This window comes from Acanthaster planci, linkage group LG03 (genome assembly GCF_054643075.1).
Source record: "Acanthaster planci isolate LZ-2023a linkage group LG03, COTS_SCS, whole genome shotgun sequence".
In the NCBI taxonomy this organism is placed as follows: domain Eukaryota; kingdom Metazoa; phylum Echinodermata; class Asteroidea; order Valvatida; family Acanthasteridae; genus Acanthaster; species Acanthaster planci.
In genome coordinates this window covers 2,434,191-2,450,518 of record NC_141779.1, presented here as the reverse complement: position 1 = coordinate 2,450,518, position 16,328 = coordinate 2,434,191, and the positions used below count along the sequence as shown (strand labels likewise).

The window sequence follows — 16,328 nt, the reverse complement described above, 5'->3', positions numbered from 1 at the left end:
TCTTGGTAAATTTAACTGAGTATTTATGCAAGATTAAAAAAAAAGGTTTGGAACCCACAAAAATCCACCACATTCAGCAGATAACAATTTAGAGCACAGATACAAGGATCAAGATCAACATGGCTTCTTCAGGAACATGGTCCTTTTTTGCAACCAGTATGAAAACTCCTGCTGAATAATCGGGGGCAATTTTTTTAAAAGAAAAAAGCCACCTGTTTCCGAACCTTCACATATCACTATAAAATGAAATGTATAAGTGCTTGAAAGCATTGGGAAAAATTTTTAATGGAATTTGCTTGAAAGTCACAACCGTATTCAACGGTAACGTAATTTTCTTTTTGTGTGGTGCACTTGTTCATCACCAACTGCACGTACTTATTAGAAATTGCGACGTTACCGACATACTGTGTTTTGATTGGCTAATGGACACCCACCAAATTTGAATGGTTCCGTCGTATTGAATTCTTCTCGAAAATTGCAGGTTAGTTTTTACTGAAACTAAAGCTTTAAAATGTGAATGCGATTCCAATTTTAAAGTTTATTTATATGTTAAGAGATATATGGATGCCTTTTGAATACGATTCCTGTGTTTGATGTGCGTTAATTTAGATCAAAGACCGCTCACGTTATGCGAGAATTTTCATGTTTCTCACAGTGTTTGAACGAAACGCAGTAGCCTGCGTGCATGATTTGCACACACATATCGCGCCAGCATGACCAGTAAGGACATTTCAAATCGTACATTTTACTTTCGTGGTGGTTGAAAATTGGCCTTTTGCAGATTTAGAGGTCATTAAATCTCTAATGTGTAAATGCCACTAAATCTTGTTGGTCATGCAGGCCTAGGCCCTACTCTGGCTTCAGTGTTTTTTCTTATTTTTTCATTTGCATTAGTAAATCATGTTATTAAAGCTAAGTCAGTAAGTGGGGTCATGATCTAATGATTGGCATGAATGGGGCTCGGGCATGTTGGGCACCTCGACTGTTTGCCACCTCGACTAGACTTGGAACAGGTTCTTGATAGTTTGAACATGTTTGAACATGTTGAAACAACTCAACTGCGACGACTGATGATGTCACTGACATGGGTTGACTTGTTCGGTTTTGGTGCATTGTGGGAGGGTAGGCTATGCCACGTGTACAACTACAAGGATTTCAAGTAGGATAGCCTAGGCCCTATTTGAAATTTACTCTAAAAAGGAGGAACTTCTGCGATATAGGTCCTAGGCCTATGGTGTATGCCTAGGCTGCTAGGTGCAATCAATGTGTGATCTATTGATCTTTGGCCAACCTACCCCCAGAACTGTGGGTCCGACATCGGACCCCACAGTTCTGGGAGTAGGCAGGTAGGGCCTATCAGTCCTGGAACAACTTTCCTACCATTTAAAATGTTAGCCCTGGAAGTAACTTGGACTCTAGGCTGTATTATACACCTTGTAACATTTGAACATGGTCGGGCAACCATGTCCAAATGTAAAAACCTAAGTTTCTTGGACCATTAAAATGTCTACATTGTTTTACTTTTAAGTTTACAGTCACCTTACTCATTTTCCACATTGTCATGTTTTGTCCACACCTTTCCTCTGAATTGAAAAGAAAGGAAAAGAGAAAACTAACATTCCACCTCCTCCAGAATCTACCGTAGACTGAGTCAACTGGTACATATTGTACATGTAATTGACTACATGTATTTGAATATCTAACCTTCAGTTGGATCGAATGGTCGAATATTCAGTTGTACCGGCCGGCAGATTGCAGATGGACAAACCACACAAAATTAGACGTAATAATGCACACAGTATTATATTTGCTATAATACATGTACATTGCAGCTCCTCACTCTTAGGACTATCTGTGGCCACGATTTAGCAAAACAAGAAAATTCTCCGACACCACAATCTGTGGTTGCTGAGAGACTACTCACAATTTTGATCCATGCAGCCATCTTTCTCTTCTGACACTTTCATGTCCCTGTCAAGTCTCAATGTGAACACTTTTATGCTATTGAAGCCAATGTTCCAAAACATCAACTGTGTCGAACACCACAAACTAGCGTTAGCCACGAAAATTGTACATGCCTAACACAGTAACTGTTGAGTTGTCTCTACATGTATATCACAAAGTTGAGTTGTCTCAGTGGTCTAGTTGTCTCGAGTTGAGTTAGTAAACAGTAGAGTTGTCCAACATTATGATCTGCGAGATTTATAGCTCCATGGTTGAATCTATTTCCTTTCTTTGTGGTTAAATATTGTATTAAAATACTTTTATATGTGTTGAGCACCTTCACCCAATCACTCTGCGCAGTTGGTTTATCCTGCATAAAATCTCCCCTTTCTGCATTAGTCTTTAACTTAATAAGAAATACAAAGCACTTATTGGATGATGGTAAAATTATCAACAAATCCTGCAATAAAATGGACTAATTTCGCACATACATGTATTGAGTGATGGCACAGATTAACTGATTGTGCCCAACATTCCTGATCCATTCTCAGATCTACAGTACTGTATGTTGTTTAAGCAATGGCAGTAATCCTGTCATTAGTGTTACATAAATTTTAATGAAATGTTCAGACTTTTTATTACTTCCTAGACAATAGAGAGCTGGTGTAGCATATAACAGGATAGTACTCTGTAATTATGTTAATTCTTGTACAAATTAAACTCTACCTTTTGTTTTTCAGGCTGGCAGAATTAACGGTGTTACAATGCTGTCCTCAGCACTGACTACAATGAGAATGGGAGAACTACCAGGATTCTCCCTTCATCTGATCACAACAGCTAAGATTAAGAGCTTTGATGAAATGTTTGAGGAGAATGTGACTTGGCTACAAGAAGTTTTAGAAGATGCAAAGAAACAATTTGGCAGGTGAGCTGTTGAGATTGCTCCCAACCACCACAAAACATCTGAATACTGTACATGTACATGTATTCCTGAACTCATGTACATGTATGTACATGTACATTTTATATTGACTTGCAGGAGTCAAGGAAATCCCACTTGTGCCACAGTAATCCTTCAATTGTAGTTGTGTACTTTTATGAGTTGAAGTATGACAGAGGAATAGATTGAATAATAATTATGATAATATGAAAACTAAGGAAAGACAAAGCAAATCTTACTAAGATTAAGATTTCTCTTACATTTCAAGGACTGATCTTCTTGGTTGGAACTCCTTTGGTCAATCATCCATTTTGAATGTCTAATTGACCACATTAATTTAATCAAGTGTACTGTAGGCAGTTTTAGGCTTCTAAGAAGTTTAGTTGTAAATTGCACTTTGTAGTACAGGCTGGTTTGCCCTGGAAATGTACATGTACATGTGCTAGGTTGCCTGAAGTGACTAGTTATAGTTAAGGCAGGGGTGAAGTTTGTCTATGGTTCTTTTGATTTTAGGATATTTTTTCATCAAGATTTTACTAATTTCAGGAATTATCAAACAATCTCTTGTAAAGTCTGGTAATTATTTCCTGGATATTTCATTTTCCTTCAATCTCACCCCTGTCAGGTGACTTTACAGTTACCAATATTTAGCCTTAACCAATTGTACCTTTTCCCCCAATACTATAGGGAAGAGATGGCCATGTTTCCTAAGACCCCAGTCCTCAGAAGAAGACGACAGCGAATTCGGCGAGTATCTACTATCCACAATGAAGATATTGATTGTCAACTTCCAAAGAAGAATAAAAGGTCAGTTACGGACTGTTGGAATGTTTTTCTTCGTGAAAAGTTGTTTAACAATAGCAATAATAAGTTATGGGCCCAATTTCATGGGGCTGCTTATTGCAGAATTCCGTGCATACGATTTCCATTCTGCGCTCACCGCGCTAGCAGAAAAATTCTGCGCTAAACCTTTAAGCACAGAATCCTTAGTTACGGGATGTACGCATGCGCACAAGCCGAAATTCCGTGCTAACCCGTGAAATACGTTCGCCGTAAGCACAGAATTTTCTGCTACAGTAAGCGCCGATTTTTCGCGTGTGGTAAGCGGCGCTGTGAAATCGGGCCATGGTCAGATGCTTTGCATAGAGAATAGATGTTTGATTACAAATATATGTAACCAGATACTAAATTGAATTTAGTGCTTGGTGTCACAGGTTCAACAGAGGATGTTCCTATGTTGCCAATTTTTTTACGGACAAGTGATTTCTTAAATTAAATTTATTTAGGGTCAACTTATTAGGTGCCGTTGTGGTAGACTTATATGAAAAAGTAATCGGGAAAATGCACATTGCACTTTAGAAACTTCTAATTTTCCATTAATTTCTTCCTGTCTTACTACAGAAGCAGCAGAGCATCTATCCTTGGGAAAGCTTGTCAGTCTCGTCAGTCAACTGTACCACTTAGACGAAGTGCTCGTAACTCAGCCAGATCAACAATTACTGCACAGAATGGCACATCTCGTACCCGTACCTCAAAGAAAGTCCAGATTCATGAAAATACTGTTGAACCAGTGCAGGGCTTGAACTCATCAGACACAAGTAGTTGCTCAGATGATGTTGATACCACTAAGAAGGCAGCCTTGAAAGATGAGCCCAAAAGGAGCTCAGATTCAAGTGTGATCACAACGACAGAAGCACCAATGGACACTGAAGAATGTGGCAATCAAGCCACAAGGGCTGATGATACAGTGGCCATCAAGTCTGACGATCCATCCATTGGAAAGAATATCAAACGTAATGCTGTCTCCAAAACCAAGAAGGGATCCAAGAAACTCCGACTGAATAGTGGGGAAGCTGTCTCGACCGTGTCTGATAGCTCCATCTCTGATGAGTATGAAACCAAAAGCAAAGCACAGTTACAGATGGTCAAGGAGAATTCTTCATCGATTGCTATGAAAGGCACAGAGCAAAAGGAAGAAACACTGACTCGACCTGGATCTACGGCAACTTCTAAGACCGAACGTCCCAAACGCAAGAATGCTGCCTCACGGTACAAAGACCATGTGAAACGCCTCATCAGTCATCACGAACACCTTATTGCAGAACAGGTAACCAGCTCCGATGATGAGTTCCAGTCACCAAAACATAAGCAAGTTGTGAGAGAAGCTGTCCAGAAAGCCAAGCAACCAGTCCCAGCCAAGAAGAACAAGCGTAAGAATGTGAAGGAAGAGGTCAACCAAGATGCTCCAGAGAAGCCAGAATGCATCAGTGAGGAGAAGAGCGATGATGATGTCTTTGACAATGAGAATGCAGAGAATAATTCTAAATCAAAGAAAGAGGAGAGTCCAGAGAAGATGCAGGAGCAACCCTCATCCCTGCCTAGTCCTATTGTCCCGGAGCAGGAGTCCATTCCTGAAACTGTCAAGAGTGATGAAGGGACAGCCGTCAAGGATGTTGACAGTGTAGAATCAATAAAGCTACGAGTCAGTGAATCTGAAGATGAGAATCAACAGCAAGATTCCCAAGATGAGCATACAGATGATGTAAGGATGGAAGGAGATGAGCAAAGTGTAGCCGAGGATAGTCTTGATCAACGTAGTATTGCAGAAGACAGTCTCAATAAAGTAAATACACCTGACAACAGTCCTAAACAGCTACAAGAAGCAAGTCCAAAGCCGGCTGATATGACCACCGACAGCCTTGATCAACAGAATATGACTGAAGATAGCCTCAATCACAATGATATGTCTTGTGATAGTCTCAACCAGTCTACATCAAAAGCTCGTATGACTCGTCAGAGTCTCCGTAAGAACTTGTCACTGTCCACACGTCGCTCATCAGTTGCTGTCAGTTGCTCCAAGAAACGTTCTTCTGTGTATCGGCATAGGACCTCCATTAGGAAGTCTCTACGTCATTCTGTTCGCAATCCTTGTAGCACTCGAGCAAGCACCAGAGCCAGTACTAGACGAGCTACAGTGGAGCAGGTCCTTCAAGAAAGCATTGAAACAAGCTCCCAAGATGTCATGGAGGAGGTGTTACCTGAAGAAGATGCTGCAGTTTCTCCTAATGATAAAGAAGCCACACCCCCAAAGCGGTAAGGTTGTTATTAGTGTGTGATATTGCAGTACCGTCCCACATTATCCACTTGAGATCATTACGTGAGGACTGTGAAACTTTGCATCATTGAGGCTGACAGGCTACATGTAGATGCGTAAAAAACCCACTAAGACTGTTTCAGTGACCTTTTGCTGAAAAAGCCATCCAACTTAGATGTTGGGGTATAGAGTACTGAAGTGCGATTTCATATAGAACCAGTCAATGCCGCACAAACGAAGGGAGTACGCGCGCACGTTGGTTCTCCCGCTGGTTCTCGCGCTAATGCCTTTTACACATACTTGTGAGTGTGATGTATTCAGTTCGGTACTCTACATGTCTATTGATAATGCTTTCTTACATGCGCAATCTGCCCTGACTTAGAGTGCGCCCTCACTGGCTAAGACAAAGCAGGCTGGTGGGGAGTTTCCCACCTGGTCTTGTTGACTCGTCCAGAACACACCTGAAGACTGCACATTCAAACAGCCAGTGATGGTGTGTGTCCCACACCAAATGCACAAAAAGCTGTGTGATCTTATGGCGAGTTTCCACCAAAGGACTGTTAGTCTGTGAAAACAACCCCTCGCTTGTTCCCACTGGAAGCTAATAAAGGATTAAACACACTCTCAACGTCAACCCCCCTGATCAAGTCAAAACAAGATTTGTGTGTTCAGGATTGCTCTTTGTGTTATTGCATTGTTTTCTTGATTACATTACTTCTTTGGTGGATTATTCAACAGCATGTCCACACATCCACCCACTATCAACCAAGAAACGCAGCGAATAACAAGGGCTGCCTCAAGGATTGCAGAGAATCAGAAATCATCCCTTGAGAAGCAAGATGAAGTGTCTGATTCCACTGAGACTATGGACTCTACACCAGATAACCAGTCTCATGATAATTCATGGTAAGAACCGAATGATTTTGAAAGTAATCAATATGGTTGGATTATACTGAGATCTTTCAAGTTACATGTACATGTGTTTTAACATATGCACTTGTAAAATCCCTGCTTCCACAACAGACTAGCTTGAAATTTCTCTAAATCCAACTAATCACTTTATCAATCTGAGTGTGGTGTACTACATGTAGCTTGGTGTTGTTGGACTGAAAAGTAAAATGATTTAGAACGATTTAAATCTACAAGTATGAAGTATAGGCAAGACATGATGCCTCCAGTTGGCACAAATAATTTTTCTCAAAACACATGTCCCAAGATGACCAACACAATGCTTCTTTCTTGATATGTATTTTTATTTATCATTTCAGTTCCTCTGATGATTTTGTCAGCAAGACACCTTCACCTAAATGTCCAGCAAACAAGGTCTGCTCCTTATCTTTCATAAGTAACTTGCAGCAATGAAAACTTGTTCTTAAACATGTACTGTACATGTTTAATTATGGTACAATACAATCAAATCAATTACGGTACAATACAATCAAATCAATTACAGTACAATACAATCAAATCAATTACAGTACAATACAATCAAATCAATTACAGTACAATACAATCAAATCAATTACGGTACAATACAGTCAAAACAAGGACAAAAACAAAACCAAGATGAACCGACAGACTACAAAAACTGGTATTACCAAAGACTAGAAATGTTTAGAAGAACAAAAAGAATAGAGCTGACCCACAGATGACCTTGACAATTCAACCTGTTCGGTTAGTTTATTGTTCGTAGTCGAGTGATTTGCTCCCTTCCCTTCCCTTGAAATCCCCCCCCCAGACAGAGCGGTCCCCCCATAAAGTTCTGATGATGCCAATGTGAACCAGTTAACTCTAAATGGTGAAACTATGGTCATTTACTTAACCCCTGTTTCTGGTTTTATCATAATATTATGTCATAGTTTCTGGTTTCTTTGTAGGTTGTGCGCCCCCGAGCAACTTTCCTGTCCTCAGGGAAGAAGGAACCAAGATATCTCAACAACCTTCATGGGATGGTATCCTCATTCATCAAGAGAAACACACCACAAAAACAAACTGCAACAGTAAGAACTCATTTTTATTTTGTTTTGTTCTGTTTTAGTTTCTAAAAATGGTGTTAAAAATTGAGGATGGGTTTGCGTGAAAGTGTCGGTCACGGCATCTTTGTAGAAATCTGTTTCTTGCCGTTTACATGAATCCGCTAAGATTTCTGAGTACATGTACATGGTAGTCTGACCACTTTGAATCATGGTTCACTTTGCTGTTCATCAGGTCAACTATTAACTAATTTGTAAGGTTTACATGATTTTTCATGCATGGCCAGATTTTTTTAATCCTTGGATGTATATTTCCGATAGGCCCTTTTCTAACAAAGAGTATTTTTCAGATTTCTCACTAAATCAAAGGCCTCGCAAACAGCAAACAAATTTCATTTTTTGCATAACATAAATGTACATAAAATGTAGCTACACTGTTATGCCTATTGCATCAGTACCATGTTGACCTGTCGTGGTTACCTGCTGATGATGATTGGCATAATCTTGTCACATGTTGTTCCAACAGGCTGTACGGCCTAATCAGTGGAATAGAGCTGACGAGAAATTGTTCCAACAGGCTATACGGCCTAATCAGTTAAATAGAGCTGACGAGAAATTGTTCCAATAGGCTATACGGCCTAATCAGTGGAATAGAGCTGACAAGAAATTGTTCCAACAGGCTATACGGCCTAATCAGTGGAATAGAGCTGACAAGAAATTGTTCCAACAGGCTATACGGCCTAATCAGTAGAATAGAGCTGACGAGTGACAAGCATCAAGTGTATTTTGCCGTTTTCAAGTTTTGTTTTTTTCTCCTTTCAGATACCAACTAAATTTTTGCCTATTAATTCACTTTGAATATAAAGAAGTGGAATTTATAAAGTATAAACGTTACTCCTCATTGAAAATTTTTGATCAATCTAAGTAATGTACATGTAAACCTACAAGGTACTTCAATATCATTGTTATGACAGCTTTCGGAGGCCTTGCTAGGTGTAGGTTAAACCTTGGCTGTCTAGTCAAACTTAGCATTTTATTTCTTCACTCCCAATCAACCATGATGTTGTTATCCTTAGGAGCGACAGCAAGAAATCAAGAAGAACATTCTCAACAAGCAGAGACGAGATGAAGAGATCCGACGTAAGCTAGAAGCTGAAAAACAAAAGCAGCGAGAATTACAGAAAAGGTTGGGAATAGTTTGTTTACTCAGAAGGTTTGAACCTGTGAAAGAGGAGGGGAATGTTACTGTGACACATTTTTATTGAGCGGCTGAGCTATCCTTTTGAATGATTTCCTCTGCAGATATAAATGTCTTGAGGTACAAGAATAAATTGGGATTAAATATTTTTTCCTGTATTTGCTTTTGCATAGAAACCAATGTTTTATTGCATGCCACATAATGTTGTGATAGTTAAATGCTTACTTGTGATGTGCAAGTCAGTTGATGTTCAGTACATGTGCTTTGCATGAAGGAAGACAGTACAGTCGAACCTCGTTTTAATAATGAGATGTCCTTTGGACTCAGCAAACTACCTTGTTATAACAGGAACCTTGTATTATCCGGAATGAAAACAATGAAAAAGAAAGGAATGGGACCTAACAATTTCCTTGTCTTAAGCAGCATCTTGTATTAACAGTAGTAACGAGGTTGGACTGTAATTGAGTGTTGGGATATTGACATCGCTGTAGCGATCTCAGTTGTTCAGCCAAATCTTCAATTTTCTACATGCTATGCTTTCTGTGTTGCATCACATTTGCCGTTTTCATGCATTCATTGTACCTGCCACTCAGGAATTATATCGTGCATTATATTAAAAATGGTCCCCATTATAGAAAACGTGAAGAGAGAATAAAGAAAGTGACAGAGGCGCGTGAGCGTCGGGCAGCCATTCAAGAGCAGAAACGACAAGAGATGGAACAGAAACAGCTACAGATGAGCAGACAGACAACCAAGAAGATTGAAGATAAGAAGCAAGAGGAGATACTAAGGAAGCAACTACAGATAAAGAAGAAAGCAGAGGCTGAAGAACGCCGCAGGCAAGAAGAGCGAGTACGGATGATGAAGATCAAGGAACAGGTGAGATGTCTTCAACTATTAGCGTCATTCTATAAATTTGGGGCCCAAAAGTCTGACTCTTTCTGTCCCTGTTAAATCTGACCTGTGTATTTTGATATGGAAATATCATTGAAATTAACCACAAGCTATATTTGTTTAGCAGGTAATTTGTTTTGCATTAATCACCCTTGGATATAAAGGAATGTGTTATAACTTACAATATTATGTGTCAAATATAACAGGAAGATGAAAATTTACCCTAAGTTTACTGAATTACCAAGTGGGACAGGTCTATTCAACTAGACCTATAGATTGGAGGATCTACCTGACATTCTTCAAGAGCCTTAATGAATTCATCAACATGTAACGCTGTCCAACCGTTTATCTAAAATACCCAGATATGGAGAAGACTTTCCTGGATGTGATGCATCTTACTCAGCTTGTTTCCAGTTGTGCTTCTCTTCAGGGAGCCTTGGGTTTAAACTGAAAAGGACTGTGTGTTTCAGGAAGAAAGTTTTGGAGTGAGGAAAGGCTATGGAGAAACATTTTGCTCTTGAAGAAATTTTGCAAGTTCTTCATCTTTGTTTTGTTTGTAGGAGGAAGAACAGAGGCAGCATCAGGAGATGATTCAACGTAAGAAGGAGTTTGAAGAACAGGAGAGACAACGTCGTATTGATGAAGCAAGACGTCAACAGGAACAACGTAGAGGTGAGATGGAACGTCAGCGGCTTGAGGAGCTACAGAGACGAAGAGAAGCAGAACTGGCTAAGGAAAGAGAGATGGAACTACTCAAGGAAGAAAGGTCAGGCTGACTTGATTGAGGATTATGACCACCTGGCTTATAAGTACAGATTAGTTGAACAGAAAAATATTACTTAGCAATTGATTGCCAAGCAGAAATAAGCTGAAACCATTTGGGTAGCTGTTTGTGCCATTAAACCACTTTTGTTTAATTGTTTACCCTAGCCCTTTGGTGTTGTGCTTATAATTAAGCTTTACCCTAACCCTCCAGCCTACTTTGGCTAGAATCCCTGTAAGACTATCAGTCTGCAACATTTGTCAAAGTGGCTTGCCTGCCCAGGGTAGTAAGATCCAACAGGTCAACTCTGCCCAAGGCCAAACAGCCTGGGAGTCTGTGGTCGCCAGTCACCACAAGATCCAACAGTTTCATCGTCCAATGGGACTAGCTCCCATCGTCTCAACATGGCCAGTTTGTTCAGCTGCTGTTGATTGGCCAGTGAATCAAAGTGCATCAGACTTTTTCACCTGGCGCACTGTGCTGCATCCGGCAGGGTTAGGGTAAAAGCTTACGTCAATGATGCAACTGTATACATCTCTTTCACTGCTTTCATGTAAGTCTAGGAAAGTAGGAAACTAGGAATTGTACCAGAAAGTTAAAAACATGTATGACAAACTGTGGAGGGACTTGTTGACATTTAATAATTAATGGAGGTTGATCAGAGAGGATGTAGAGGGAAAGTGAATAAAACTGGATTGTTTATTGTTATTGATGATGACTCGAATAGATCAGACAGCAAATGTCAGTACTTTTCTCTCTTGTATTGCAGAGAGCGGGAAAGGAAGGCCGAGATGGAACGTAAGCGAGAGCAAGAGAGATGGGCCAGGGAAGAAGCTTTGGAGAAAGAACGACGTATTGAAGCAGAGAGGTTGGCTCGTGAAAAAGAAAGACAGCAGGTGAGTGGCTGTAATTATCATTTCCTGGTCCACAAAGCATAACACGCCTCATTGACTTGAAAACACTTGACAACGCAAGAGAAAATGGACGTTCCCCTAGATAGTGAATAATTCATGTTTTGCTAGTTTGTGTAAGGCTTCCTTGTGGTTTGTTGCAATATGCACATATTTTCTCATCTATGTTTTTCACATTTTTTTTAACACGTGTTTTGATATCCTGTCGTGTGGGAGGTCTTTTTGTGTATCTCATAATTAAAAATAAAGAACGCTTCACGTGCCCCTGAACTTGAACAAAAACAGGATTGGTTCGTAGTAAGATGTGTTGATGTAAATTTGTTTTAGCAGTGTTCACTATTTATCTTGTGTTTTTTGTTTTTGATCAAATTTTAAATTACATGTACATTATTTTGATTTTTTTCCCGTTCTTGTGGTTCTTTATTACTTTTATAAATCATGTGTGATGCTGCAAAGATCAAGGCAAGACTGGATTGAAATTAAACAGAAATTGAATTTCATTGCAGTAAGACGTGTTCAGGGATCCCTAAGCTGGAATATTTAGGCCATCCATGTACGTACACTGTAAAGTCTGAGCACGGCAGCTAGAAATCTCAATTTATCTTTTCTCTATGTGATAGGATCAGAAACATCTGGCTGAAATTATGCAGCAAGAGCGTGAACGCCGAGAACTAGAGAGACAAAAGGAACAAGCAGAACATGACAGATTAAAGGCGTCCATTTTGAAGCATAACACCAGTGCCTGTCTCAATACCAGTTCCTGTCTCAATACCACGGTGACCAAAGATACCTCACCGACGAGCTACGACATGACCCCACGGAGGTGTGTACTTGTTGTGTTCGCCCTTGAGTCTATCAGCATCCAAGCCTCTCATTTCTCCCTCCATGCCTCTAAGTGATACGAAAATATCGATTTGAAATTTATTATCTTATAGAGTACCTTTGCCTTCAACTTCGGACAATTATAACATTGATGACTTGGAAAGCGGTGACTCAACAGACGAAGAAGATTCACCCAGGAAGACCATACCATCTTGGGCTCAAGGTAAATTTAGCTCAGAGGATTTGCATTGGGTTCTGTGTGTTGGTCAGTCATTTGGGCCAGTGCTGTCAGAGATCCTTCTTAATATGGACATTTGCAGCAAAAATTGGGTCAGTTTTACAGAATATATCTCAATCCGCCATTCAATCCACCTCAAGCAGACACACCCCCTCTTTGGTTAAAAAGAGCCATGTTGGGCTGGAGTGTTCATTTTGTTGGTAGCAGTGCGACCATAATGCGTGCATTTCATAGTTGTTTGTGAACTAGGGAAGTTCAGTTCTGACCAAAGGAGCCTCCGCTGCTTAGAAAATTGCGCCCTCTCATGGTCCAGCTCAGGGTATGTTAACCACTTGCTTCTTTCATTGTTTGATTCATCAGGAGCTGGTTTGAAGGCAGCATTGATCAAGCAGTTTTACCATCCACCACCCAACCTAGACACCATGTTTGGACCTCTCCTGCCACCAGATCTTAGCATCATCTTTGCTAAGAAGAGATCTCGCTATTTGAAGAGAACAAGTTCTGCTGTGTGGGACTCCCCTCTGTTGAAGGCTTGAATATCAGCCAGTCCTTCTCCTGTCAGTGAATAAGCTATAAAGATTTGTACATCAGCATGTATCATACTGTTGATCATACATCATATTGTTGATATGTCAGTACATGTATACAAAGTGATAGTAGTGGATGCATTTTGATACCCAGACTCTGTGATCACTGCGTTGGTAGCAGTGGGCACTTTGGGAGCACTGGTTGCTGATTATCAGAAAAGCAATAAAACATGTAAAATGGCAATTATTCCCTACCTTTTGACAACGCATTTCTTGTGGATTGTTAGCTGAATGCATTTATTCAGATTAATGTTAGTCTTGGGAGCTTCATGTTACATGTCATAATTTGCTGGGAGAAGTAAAAATGGTTGTAAACATTTGTGAATAAAAAAAAGTACATTGACGTAGTTATTTGTTTAAACACAAACATATCGTCACCGTTCTCACGAAGTGACACTAATGTCCAAAAAATGAAGTTTTGTTGATTTCCATCTTTTTCAATATTCTCTTTTACAATTATCGTTCTTGACCAGTTTGACATGCTCCCACAAACAAAACATCATTGATGTCATAGTTGAATTAATGTTGCCGAGGTCAAGCATCTTGAAAACAGCATTTTGCGTTTTCACAAAGAGACGCAATGCTTAACGTGCTTTGAACATGTACAAAACGTATTACAAGGAAACGGCTGAAAAGTAGGTCAACCAGGGTTTTTGTTTTCACGCAGTGACGTTAGCTTTGTTACGTTCACAGTTGTGCACGCGTAAAGACACGATCACCTTCCCTGTGACTATTATACATTGAACAGAAGGACGTTCATGTACAAAAATGTAATTTTCGTTTTCACAAAGTGACGTTAACCTTTGCTTAATTAATTTTGGCGAATTAACCCATTTTCATACTACTTGCTCGGGTTAAGTGAACGATTAGACATCAGAGAATCATTTAAGAGATTTTTGTTACATGAAGTTGTCACAAAATACTAGTTCTCTTAGTTTTTATTAAGGAAGAGCTTCTATAGCAATTATCTGGAAAACCTATTTTTCCTCAAAAGCCACATTAGCGACACTTCCTGGTAGCGGTGACGATATATGTGGTGAATATATCTGGTGAGGCGGGCCCTATGTATCTAGGGCCCATTTTTTCACACTGAACTAGATCTCAATCAGTAATCCCAACGCTGGTTTGTTCCATCCATTAGGCAGGTTCTGGTGTCAGTGAACCAATGACGGATTACTTGTCGAGATCTGGATCTGTTGGAAACAAACGGGCCCCTATTTTATAGCTATAACAAGACACTTGATAAAAAGATGATCACAATTGTATTTGCTTTTGTGTGTGTGTGAACACAGACCTTTTGACCTTGGAAAATGTGTTATTGATCATTTAACATTCATGCTAAATGCATGAGGAGGGTGAGGATTTTTCCCAATCTCAGTTTTGTCTCTGTGCCAGTCCTAAAGTCATAAAATCATGCAAAACCCAAGAATCAGTGTGTTTTTACAGGATGGTAGGTGGTTTGGGTAAGGAAAACGCTATGTAAATATAGGCCTGATTGACTTTAATTGCCTTTGATTGCAGCCATTTGTTCCTTTGATTGTTGTATAAAGTGTGACAAGATGTAGACTTAAATTAATTAGATTACAAAAAATGAAATACTATACTCTAACAGAAAGTTGGTAGTTATTTAACAATCTCAGCCTTACATTGAAATGTACATAATATACATGTAGTAACAGAAACATGCTCTCAAAGTAAGATACATGTAAGTGTAATCCTTTGCTTGATATGATGAGTAGCTGGTGGCGTGTAAGATGTACATGTATATTAATTTTTTGGGGATCCAGTAGGGTGGATGTCTCGTCCAGGAATATCTTTAACATTTAGTGCACACATCATCCAAATCTGTCCACATTGTTTGGCTATACATCCTGTAATTACCCCGGTAATTTTAGGTTTCTTCTGTGATTAAATGCTCGAATGTTGAGTTATAGACAGATGTGACTCCGAATCTTTTTTAGAAGATGTACTTGTACTTTACATTACAAACAAGAATTTGTAGATGCCCGTGTAGGATAATTTTTCCGTTTCTTCTGGGTTGAATACATGTACCACCACGCGAATGCCTTAAAATCACCGCTAAAATATTGCTGGCTAAGAACCTCTGTGTCTCATCTTGAAGCGCGTGCCTTGCATACCAGTGCCCAAATTAGGAGATGTTTGCAGGTGGTGCGCGTGCGTTTCATGCCTCTTCGACCAATAAGGTGTCGACTTAGTTCAATGGAAGCGCGCTCAATGTGTATAACAACTGCAGTATTAATGGCGTCCACTCAGAATAGTGATGCATGTACAAGAACAGAAGCGGCATTTTTGAAGACAGTCATAGCAGAATTAGAACAGAATCGTTGGATTGGAAATGTCACAATTCTTGACTCATTTTCCTTGTACCATGAACATACTCGGAGCTTGTAGGTCCACCTGAAAGCAAGGACAGTTGGTCATGGAAAACAGACTTGGAGGTAGGCAAGTTAACACCATTTCACAATGTAGTTGTATGCCTGTGTGAAGTGTGCAGAAACTTGGCTTTTGGTTTCGCAAATTGTAAACCAAACTTCAGAAATAAAACTAATGTGAAATGGAAACATTTTATGCAAAATGATGTGTTAAGGCGTTGTAGTTGAGGGGAAATAAACACGGTTACATAATTTCATGTTGTCCACGGTTGTAAGCCAATGAATGTAGCCACACGCTTAGTACTTTGACCTGTTTGTATGACGTCACTCTTATAGACCACTCTCCTTTTTGCTCACAAGTGTTTCAAGAAATCACCCTGTGGTTTTTAGATTTACCTCCAATTTGTTGAAAATGTAAACTTGTTCCATTAATTGTATTTTATATGTTAGTAGCACGTGACTATCTGATGTTTTGATAGCTGCGTGGGATTTTTAGCACTTCATGAATTATTCGTTTCCGTTTGAATTGACGGCTAGCCATAATTTAGTAGCCACTTGTAGGAAAAGCATA

The 16,328-nt window shown here is 39.7% G+C and overlaps 1 protein-coding gene across 2 annotated transcripts; it reads left to right on the top strand.

The window, feature by feature from the left end:
* Positions 1-386: 386 nt before the first annotated feature.
* Positions 387-15,301, top strand: incenp (inner centromere protein). Of its 2 annotated transcripts, none has more exons than XM_022246310.2 (14): positions 387-481; positions 2,685-2,869; positions 3,572-3,691; positions 4,286-5,977; positions 6,717-6,884; positions 7,247-7,301; positions 7,856-7,978; positions 9,028-9,137; positions 9,785-10,028; positions 10,604-10,809; positions 11,576-11,702; positions 12,338-12,540; positions 12,653-12,762; positions 13,138-15,301. In XM_022246310.2, the coding sequence occupies exons 2-14, from the start codon at positions 2,709-2,711 to the stop codon at positions 13,311-13,313; spliced, it is 3,495 nt and encodes a 1,164-aa protein (XP_022102002.2). In that variant the 5' UTR covers positions 387-481; positions 2,685-2,708; the 3' UTR covers positions 13,314-15,301. The 2 variants fall into 2 exon arrangements, with proteins under 2 accessions (XP_022102002.2, XP_022102010.2); XM_022246318.2 differs by lacking the exon at positions 387-481 and adding an exon at positions 634-720.
* The last annotated feature ends 1,027 nt before the right edge of the window (positions 15,302-16,328 follow it).

Bases quoted from the DNA above. Each gene is read 5' to 3' on its own strand.
- incenp (XM_022246310.2), top strand. From the start codon at position 2,709: ATGCTGTCCTCAGCACTGACTACAATGAGAATGGGAGAACTACCAGGA. The intron at 6,885-7,246 runs GTAAGAACCGAA...TTATCATTTCAG, and splicing joins CAGTCTCATGATAATTCATG to TTCCTCTGATGATTTTGTCA. The intron at 7,979-9,027 runs GTAAGAACTCAT...TGTTATCCTTAG, and splicing joins CACAAAAACAAACTGCAACA to GAGCGACAGCAAGAAATCAA.